Raw genomic sequence first — 10,596 nt, forward strand, 5'->3', positions numbered from 1 at the left:
CGGGGGCCGACTTATCGGGGTTCCACTGTACCTACTTTTTTGAAAAGCTAGTTTTTATGAAGATATTTTGAATATTTTTCAAATCCACCACATATTTGCATACGGTTAAAGTATCGATACATCAGTATCAGAATGCACCAACTCAAAATTTTTCAATATTGAGATATGTATGAGGAAATGGTTAAAATATGTTTATTTATCAGTTTCAAATTACACCATCTCAAAATTCCAAACCAATTGTAAAAATTTTGACTTGTCAACATGCAGAATCGAATATTTTTTTACAACGTCGTAGTTTCATACTGCATCACTTTGAGTTAGTGCATAATGAAACTTGATCGGTAGAACTGTTGTCAGCTACTAACTCAAAATGATCTGTGAAAGCTGCTTGCACTGACCGTTGCTAAATTAAATGTTCGGAAAAATTTAGTGATACAGAAAGAGAAGAACTGTTAAGGGTCGTTTAAACACAGCGATAAATCAAACAACTTATCAAGGTCAATCGAGTTGTTGCAACTTATCATTGTGTGTAAAGGATCGTTTAAACACAGCGATAAATCAAACAACTTATCAAGGTCAATCGAGTTGTTGCAACTTATCATTGTGTGTAAACGGTGCATCGCACAACTTATCAAAGTTGGGGTTGGGTTGAAGGTGGTATCGCATTGAATCGCAGCGTCTAAACAGCGTTTCAACTTGTCATCACAACTAGTTGCTGTGACTTATCGTTGTGTTTAAACGACGCTTTTTAAATAACCACTGGGGTCTTGGTGATTTAAATAGGCAGCGAGATTTTATAGTTAACAATGTAATGCCTTTTAAGCCAAAATATCAATATAAGAAAGAAGGGAGTCATAGAAGCGAAAATATAACTAATTACTTTGAGATGAGAAATCAAAAACATTAGAGTAGGTATGTAAAGTTTTCTTTATGAACACTTTACATTTCGAATAGGATAATAATGAAAAAGCATGCACAGCAATTAAAAAAAAAACAGAGTTTGCACAGAATGACAATCGAGGAGGAAAAAAATGCTGGGCTACCAAGGGTGCTAGATGATGAAAAAGAATTCGTGAGGTCCCACATCAAATCTTTTCCAGTAATTGAGAATAAAAATTACATATCAGAGAAAAAAATCAGGTTCGGTTAGAGAAGGAGTTGGATATCAAAGATTCAAAGGAAGATGACAGTACTGTAGTTTGTTGCTTTCATCTCCAAGTTGTATTATCACTACCAAATGGAGATCGGAGTGATTTTCTTTTTACATGAGACGCCTATCATGTTGTAACTTCACTATTTGTGATATTTCTCACGAAATATGGGACCTCAATATGAACACATATTTTACTCCGATAATTGCCTGGGCCAAAACAATAACAAGTGCATTGCTTGCTTGTATTTATATTGCTGTCAAAACTTAGCAATAAAAAGCATAACCCATAAACGCTTAAGTTGGACATACTCAAAATGACGGTGATGCGATTCATGCCCTCATCGAAAAAGAAAAAAAAAAGATACCTAAAAGGAAACCCGCTCAATATTTTATCGCAAATGGTACCGATAATATAATTATTAGCCTGGCTAAGAAAACTTTCAATAAAAATATCGGAAAAAAATGAAAGGCAGAATTTACAAAACAGTCACCAGACCAAAAATGACATACGCGGCAGAAACAGGACCCGACAAAGAGAGGATAAAAAGGATTGCTCGAAACAGCGGAGATGAAATCCCTTCGAAATATCGATGGTAAGACTCTATGGGACAGACCTAGAAGTATAGATATACGACGGAGATGCAAGGTGGGGAACGTTAATAACTGGGTAAGAAACAGAAGAATAGAACAGCGAGAGACGGTTCCCCAATAGGAAGACGATCAGCGGGAAGACCACGAAAACGATGGAAAACGTCAACTAACTAGAGACACATGGAAAAAACAGACAGAGTCATGTCTATACAAAAAGAAGAAAAAGAAGAGAAGAAGAAAACTGGACGGCCTGGTACGCTACAGAAGAAATTACCGAAGTGTATGAAGTAAAAGTTTACAAAAAATTGGGAACATTTTTAATATAAATGAAGCTGGAGGCAAAATAAAATGGAGCGAAATATAAATTCTGAGAGTTGAGAAAAACCAGCAACACAAAATAATGTAAACGAAGTCTTATTTTGAAGAAAATTATAATGTCATAAATATTCGATAAAACAGAACGAGCGTGGCTTATGAAGAACCATCTCTCATCCTCTCCAATAAACCTCCAGTTTTTCCAGAACTTACCAATTTCTGCCGCTCTGAAGAAAGTGGCAATCCAGAATTATTTTGATTTTATTATATTTTTTCATAACAAGGAAACAATAGTGATTTTATAAGAAAAAAAAACTTAAATAATTTTATTTGATTTCCATACAAATGCCCTATACAAAATGCACTAACTGTTAAAAAATCATGTGTCAACAGTTTCATAGTGCACCAACTAAAAAGAAAATCTGAATTCTTTAAAAAAAGAATTAATCAAAAATTATCAGCTAAAAGAACCATAAAATAAACATTGAATTCCAAAATTTTGTTCTATTTGAAAAACAAATGGACCATTTACAACATATTAAAAATATTTTCTCCCAGAAAAAATAAGTTAAAGTTGATTTGTGAAGAACTATGTTTTTTGAGTTGGTGCACTCTGATACTGATGTATCGGTAATATAGAGACCTGGTAATAATATGAAAATTTATTTATAAATTACAGTTTGAGGTATATTTTGACCCATATTAAAAAAAAAGCCACATCTCGATAAAAGGTGCCTTATCGGAAAAGTACTAAGATGCAAAAAAGTTTTAAAACACTGTGTTTAACTAATGATACCGCAATAATAGTTTTAATGGAACTTACACAAACATATTTGTGGTTTAAAGGCACAAAACCCCTATAAAATGTTTATGTAAACATATTAAAAAAGAAGCGGCATCTCGATTAAAACTGGTTTATGGAAAAAATCCTAAGAGGCAAAAAAGTTTTAGAAACATTGTGTTTAACTAATGGTGAAACAACAATAATTTAATTGGAACGTACATAAAAGTTTGGGAGGGATTAAGGGAACAAAACCCCATAAAATTTTTATGGGGCGCACAAATTTCACTATAATTTCTCTTTAAGATGATCCTGCCATAAGAATGTCACATGTCCATTTTCATTAAAAAAACTCGAATAGTTTTCGATATATCGGAAAAAATCGATTTTCATTTTCTAACTTCAAAGGGCTGTAACTTTCTTTGTGTGCATATTTGTACTAAGGTAAGTTGGGTTCAATCCAACTATTTTTGGTCCCAGAATATGTGATTTTATTTATGACCTGTATTTTTGTTACAGCCTGTATTATAATGTAGGAGTGGGAAATAAAGAGACTAAAAAACAATAAAATCCCATGAATAACAGAAATATCGGCGAAAATTATAAAAAGCAGGAGGGAAAAGGGGCATAAAGAAATATATAAACTGATAAAAAGCATATTATAGGAACAGAAAAATACCGAGAGTGGGCCATAGTAAGTGATTTGCCGAACACACAAAAAAGTGACAAAAGATGTGAAAATTATAGAAGCATCCCGTTGCTAGAAGTGGTTTACAATTTTTTTACACAAATCATAAGAAACCGCAGCTACTTAAATCAATACACGGAAAAGATATTGGGCGAATCATCATTCAATTTTCGCTTGTCCAGTACTGGACATAGATCTCCCTCATAATTTTCCATCTATTTCGAGATTGTTACAAAAACTAACAAAAGAAACAAAGTGTGGACCATTCAAGATATAAAGTTAATGGAGCAAATGCGAGAAATAAAAAACTTTTCTTTTACAGTATTTATACCTACAGACTATTCATAGCAATAAATGAATAAATACATTATTGTCTCTGATTTGTACAGAAAACTGGATTTATGACACAAACGATTTGTGCCATAAAACCAAAGTTATCATGATACCTACCTATTTGTTGTCAATAATTTTCAAATGGAGTATAGATAGAAAAATATGACACCAAAGAAATGTGCATTAGGAAAAAATTAGAAGAAATGGAAATTTATGACAACCTCAATATGTACAAAAAAGTAAAGGAGAAAAATCTAGTAGAAAACATCAGAATGATGATCTACTTAAGGACAGAGACAGAAAAATATAAACAACTAAAAAACAAATAACAAAAATGGTCTGAATACATAATTATTTCAACTATTTGCAGATATTGTTGTTCCATTTTATCTTTGCCCTTGCGCCTGGACAAAGTTAAAATGGAACAACTATAATAATTGAATTAAAATATTCTAATAATAGGGCAGTCAATGAGGGTATTTGGCTCCGAATTCCATCCTACTACATCGATTTACTTGATATTTTCACAGTAAGTAGGGAATGGCTCAAGAAACAAAGTCTACCCTATGCCGATGTGCGCTTTTATCGTGGAGGTGGTTCTCACCCCTTCTCGGGGGTGAAATTTTTTTTGGATAAAATAGCCACGGAAGAGGCTAGAGAATTTAATTCTAAGCAAAAACTGTTCCATAATTATTTTTTGAGAACTCAATACTTTTTGAGTTATTCGTGGTTGAAAATTAGCCAAAATTTGAAAAATGATACCCTTTCGGACGGATTTTTGCGAATAACTTAAAAACTATGCATCTAACAAAAAAACTATATAAAATATTTTTGTAGCTTATAAAATAACAAAGAGATTCATTCCTTCATAAATCTTCTAGTTATAATACAAAAAGGAGTATGGCAGGTGAGAAGAGTTCTCACCTGAGAGTATTCAATTTGAAATAACAGAGAAACGGTTGATTTTAGGTGTATAATGGTACTAATAACTTTTGTAATGCTTGAAAAGGCCTTTAAATTGAGCAGTATTAAATGTCGATTACATTCAAACTAAGCGAGATATGCTGCAAAAAAATTGATGACTAATGTATTTTAAGAAGAAATGAGAAGTATATTTAACCCCTCATCCATCAGAATTTAAATACAGCGTTTTCCTTCTAAAATACTTTTTATTATAGTGTTATTTCTATATTAAAAAAGTTGGACTGGTTTAAAATGAAGGATTTTTGAAAAAAGTAAGATCAAATTATAGAGCGCATTTTTAAATTTCCTTAAAAATCTTCCTTTTTCTCCATGTAACTCGAAAATGATAAGAGACACGAAAAAAAGATATAATACAATTGTATTAAAAAATGTAGTTTTTTATATAAAAACTTCGTTTTTATTTTTCATTACTGCATCTGTTATCATTTTCAAGTTACATGGATAAAAAGGAAGATTTTTAAGAAAATTTAAAAATGCGCTCTATAATTTGATCTTATTTTTTTCAAAAACCATTCATTTCAAACTCGTCCAACTTTTTGAACATAGAAATAATACTATAATAAAAGGTATTGTAGACGGAAAATGATGCATTTACATTCTGGTGGATGGGGATTAAAATTACTTCTCATTTTTTCTTAAAATACATTAGTTATCAATTTTGTTTGCAAGATATCCCGCTTAGTTTGAATGCAATTTACCTCATTGCTCATTTTAAAGGTCTTTTTAAGCACTACAAAAAGTAGGTATTGGTAGCATTATAGGTACACATAAAATCGACCGTTTCTCTGTTATTTCAAGTTGAATACATCAATTTGAGCATGTAGCAAAAAACAAACTTTTTCACCTACCATATCTCTCTTTGTAGATATTATAACTAGAAGATTTATGAAGGAAGTGTGTCTTTGTTTTTTTATAACCTACAAAAATGTTTTATACAGTTTATTTTAGTTAGATGCATATTTTTAAGGTATTGGAAAAACACTGTTCGAAAAGGTGTTATGTTTCAATGAAAATGGCCAATTTTCAACCACGAATAACTCAAAAAGTATCGAGTTTTCAAAAAAAAAATATAGAACAGTTTTTGCTTAGAATTAGGTTCTTTAGCAAATTCCGTGGTTATCTTACCAAAAAATGTTGGTGGGAACCACCCTCAAGATAAAGGCACACATCGGCATGGTAGACTTTGAATTAGGAGATAAGTAGAGGCTGGAAATTTCATTAAAATCCATGCAGTAGGATAGAATTCGGAGGTAATATCCTCTTCTTGCTCCCATTGACTGGCGTATAAAATAAAATACAGATTGGGCCAAAGAAAACAGTCGACCTCGATATTTGGAAGTATTTATTAGATTTTAAGGAAATGAAGAAACAGGTCGATTTTTGATCTAAGGGGAACACATTTTTACGGTACATAGATACATGTCATTTGTCAACCCCCTCCCTTCCATTTCCCCCACCCCTTATTTTTAAATAGGGAATAGGGGTCGTGTGCTACCTTATTTGAAAGGTTATTAAATTCTCTATTCAGTAATATTAATATTGAGATAATTATTTATACAGGTTGTCCAAGAAAAATTATTTTGAATCTTTATTGACAGTAAAAGAAGATTGTTTGCAATTTATGTAACTCAAAATAAATTCTACTACTGACAGAAAACAGAGAAAAATGTTTATCTGACAAATAAATATTGTTTTTCACTTAAATTCAATATTCAAACTACCAAGAGGCAGATGGGTGGTAGCTTGAACATTGAAATTAAGCGAAAAGCAATGTTTATTTATCAAAAAAAAATTTCTCTTTTGTGACAGCAGTAGAATATATTTTGAATTAAATAAATTACATACATTCTTCTTTTCGTATCAATTAATTTAATTAAAATATTTTCTTTGGACACCCTGTATAAATAATTGTTAATATTTACATTACTGAATAGAGAATTGAATAACCTTTTAAATGAGCTAGCACACAACCCCTATTCCCTATTTAAAAATAAAGGGTGGGGGTTGACAAATGTATACCGTAAAAATGTGTCCCCCTTAGATCAAAAATCGACCTGTTTCGTCATTTCCTTAAAATCTAATCAATACTGCCAAATATCGAAATCGACTGTTTTCTTTGGCCTACTCTGTATAATTCATTATAATACAAACATAGAGTAAAAAATTATTGAACTGGAAAAGAAAATTGACTTTTTTTTTGACTGATTTTTATTTTTGAATGAAAGCTTATTATCTATTTGTTTTGTTAAATGAACAACTGATTGTTAACACATTCTTTCAAAAGCGAGAAATTCAACTCATTATGTACAAAAGTGAACAAATCACTCCCAAATAGATTATTTCATGATAAGAAAAGAAGATAATATGTGAATGTAAGGACAGCAAGATAATAGTTAGTGATACAGTAAGCCAATAACATAATTTGCTGGTAACAAAGCGAAAGTAAACCAAAATATAGGAGAGGACAACAAGAAATCAAGTGGTGGGTGTTAAAAGGGCAAATTCAGGGCAAAAATAGTAGAAAAAAATGTGTTGGAACATGAAAGCAAGTCCTAATACAATTTGGAGGAAGATGGCCAGTATCGTTAGAGATACTGCTATTGAAATACTTGGAAAAATGCTAGGAAAGAAGTTTGGGAACATACAGACCTGGTGATCAAATGGAGTTCAAGAACAATAAAAGAGAACAGGAAATTAAATATACAGTGGAAACAAAAAAAAAAGAAGAAGAAAAGCGAAGTTACAGAAGCATTTATAAGCTTGTATGTTTCAATTTTATCATTGCTACCTGTATTTGTACTTATCTTACCTACCTCTCTGCCTAATCTGTTTCTGTTCTTGTTCAACATTCCGCACTTGATGATATAAAAGCAAATTAGAAACTGGAAATTAAAGGTTAAGGACAGGGAAGAGCTAAGACAGATAATGTTCATAAATTAATAAAATACAAAAAAAATTATAATCATACATCTTATTTTTATTTGCTATTAGAAGTTACATTCTCATCAAATTACTAATTGTACACAAACAATAAACTTAATATTATGTTGTTGGACCTTATCCTTATCAGGTAGGACTGTCAATATTTACAAATCAATCGAAGATCCTTTGGAACATCTTATCTGGCATCAAAAACAACCACTGAAATTTGTGTTAAGGAAAATATCAACAGAAAAATTCACAATGTTTTAAATAGTAATAAAGCAAAAATATGTCTTGATAGAGTCAAATAAAAACCAGTAGGTACCTACCTATTCAAATTCTTTCCACACTGAATTAAAAATCATGAGACAGATAGGATGTTGTCATATTTGTCCTAACTTGTAACATACAGTGGAACCCCGATAAGTCGGACTCTGATAACCAGGAAGTTCGGCTAATCCGGACCGACTTTCATCAGACAAAACAAACATTTTTTAACTTTGACTAAGTTTTTTACCAAAAAATAATCAATACTGTATACAACTGTACGTAATTTAGGTGTACTGTGCATATGTATTTTGGTAATGTTTACCAGATTCTCTGGCTAACCCGGATTTTCAATAACCCGGATCGGCCGCGGTCCCGATTAATCCGACTTATCGAGGTTCCACTGTACTAGCCAAATGGGGTACTAGTGTAACTGTAATTAACTATTCTAATTGGGAAATAAGCCACAATTTAACTTGAAAAAATAATTTTATTATTTTTTCAACGTCCATCATTCATTCATTCAGACATCGATCAACGACGTCTGAATTGGAAGTCGAAACGTTAATAAAATTATTTTTTCAAGTTAAATTGTAGCTTATTTCCCAATTAGAATAGTTAATTACAAAAATGCCACAAAGAAACAGCTTCAGAACAATATTAGTGTAAATGTCTCTCACACAGAGGAGTAAAAAGATGAATGTTTAACCCTACGTTAGGCGCGTCGTTATTGCTGACAAGCTTAGGCGTGTGGTCTACGATCGTAGACCAATAGTTTTTTGTCGTATAATACCGGATTTTGGCAAAATTAACAAATTAGTGGTTAATAACATGTTTATTTACGTTCGTACTTTGATATTAGATATGTTTTGTTCCTTGGCTTTTCTCATTTTGACAGTGGTAAAATTAAAAACCAAGTCATGATTTTTTGGGTCTTTATTCGCAAGTAAATGAAAATGGTCACAAAAATAAGCTCAATTTAGTAAAAAACACAAAATATTTTTTATATTTGAACTTATAGAATGACCAAGAGGGATAAATAATAAAGAATAGAACTAAAAGGTAAAAAAAGAACAAAACTATTAAATGGTCAAAGTGGCACAATTTTAGTCCGTCAAACATTCAGTGCAAATATCCCCAAAATGATCCTTAAATGCAAATGTGTCACATCTTTGGCATGCCCTTCTTGTTGACATATTGCAAATTCATGCACAAATACAACTTCGTCCCACGTAATTTGTTGGAATATTAGGGGAAGGGGTACGACTTCTTGAACTCCGAGCAGTACGTGAGCTCGTCATCTAAGTTCTCTTAGCAGGGAAGGCATAGTTGATCCATATTCAATTTGCTGTTTGATTAGTTCCCATGCTAAGTTTTCAATGAAGTCGCTTCTTGAAACATTTTCATTTATGTTATTAGCTTTATATACACAGCAGGCTACATATTAGCTTTATATATACAACTAAAAACTGGAACGCGCTTAGTCGCGTGGTCTACGGTTGTAGACCAGTGCTCTTTGAATAATGGTAAAAAAATAATGCAAACAGATCGGCGGCGTTTAGCAAACTAAAGAGTAAGTTGGAAGTATTAGTGACAGCTACTAAGCGGGATGGGGGTGTATGTGCAGTTTTATGCAATTGGCGACCACTTAAAGGAGAGTGGTCTACGATTGTAGACCACGCGCCTAACGGAGGGTTAAAAGAAGTAACACCATTATGTTCTTCTTCTTGTTCTTTTCATGGGGTATGTTTTTAATGGCCCCAGTAAACGTTTGGCCAACATGTACAGGACCACTTGGCGTAGATTTTGGTATTGGTGTCCAACAACGGTCTACAAACCAAATGTTGGTTTTTAGTGTACATATATCAAAGGAGCACTAGGAAAGGCCAATGCAGACCAAGCAGCTCCACCAATGTGTAAACACTGTTCCTACTGGACCAAACTCGTTAGCCAACCGTGTACTGAGGCCTTAAAAATCACTCAAATGCCATTGAGTTTAGAATATTGTGCAACCTTGCCCTTTCATCATCTGAAATTTATAAAATTTAAATAAAAAGGATACATCTCTTTGTTCTTTTCTTATACATTATTCTGTAACCACATTCTCTGCATCTAATAGGATCTCTGGGCCTGATTTCATTTTCGTTGTGGCATTCTGAAAATACGAAAATATAAACATGGTCCGGTTAACCTTACTTTTTACTTACCACCACAGATGTACACCATAGGAGTCTTTTGCGGTTCCTTACTTGTTCCCTCCGACATTGTTAATTAAAATAAAGTCAGTTTAAAAGTTATGATATATAAATAAAGTTGAAAGCAAATTTTTTTCTGAGTTGAGAAAATATGAGATTTGACATGGATTTGACTTGACTTCATTTGACTTTGACAGGATTTGGTTTATGGTTTACGCCTTACTGATAAACGAAAATTTGTTTAGCTCTCGGTCTTCGTCTTGCCAATAACATACCGAATCTCGATATTAATGATACCAATTATGAAAATTGTAATTAGTTTAAATTCATTTCAACTTTGCACCATTCAAACAGCATTTTTAAATAA

General features: G+C 32.2%; 1 protein-coding gene across 1 annotated transcript; it reads right to left on the reverse strand.

Annotated features, from left to right (window-relative positions):
* Positions 1-7,801: 7,801 nt before the first annotated feature.
* On the reverse strand, positions 7,802-10,413 carry LOC126890899 (DNA-directed RNA polymerases I, II, and III subunit RPABC4). The gene is made up of 3 exons (XM_050660060.1): positions 10,242-10,413; positions 10,097-10,189; positions 7,802-7,986 (listed from the first exon to the last, which is right to left on the reverse strand). The coding sequence occupies exons 1-3, from the start codon at positions 10,297-10,299 to the stop codon at positions 7,964-7,966; spliced, it is 174 nt and encodes a 57-aa protein (XP_050516017.1). The 5' UTR covers positions 10,300-10,413; the 3' UTR covers positions 7,802-7,963.
* Between the last annotated feature and the right edge of the window lie 183 nt (positions 10,414-10,596).

The sequence above is a fragment of the Diabrotica virgifera genome, chromosome 9, assembly GCF_917563875.1.
Source record: "Diabrotica virgifera virgifera chromosome 9, PGI_DIABVI_V3a".
Lineage (NCBI taxonomy): Eukaryota > Metazoa > Arthropoda > Insecta > Coleoptera > Chrysomelidae > Diabrotica > Diabrotica virgifera.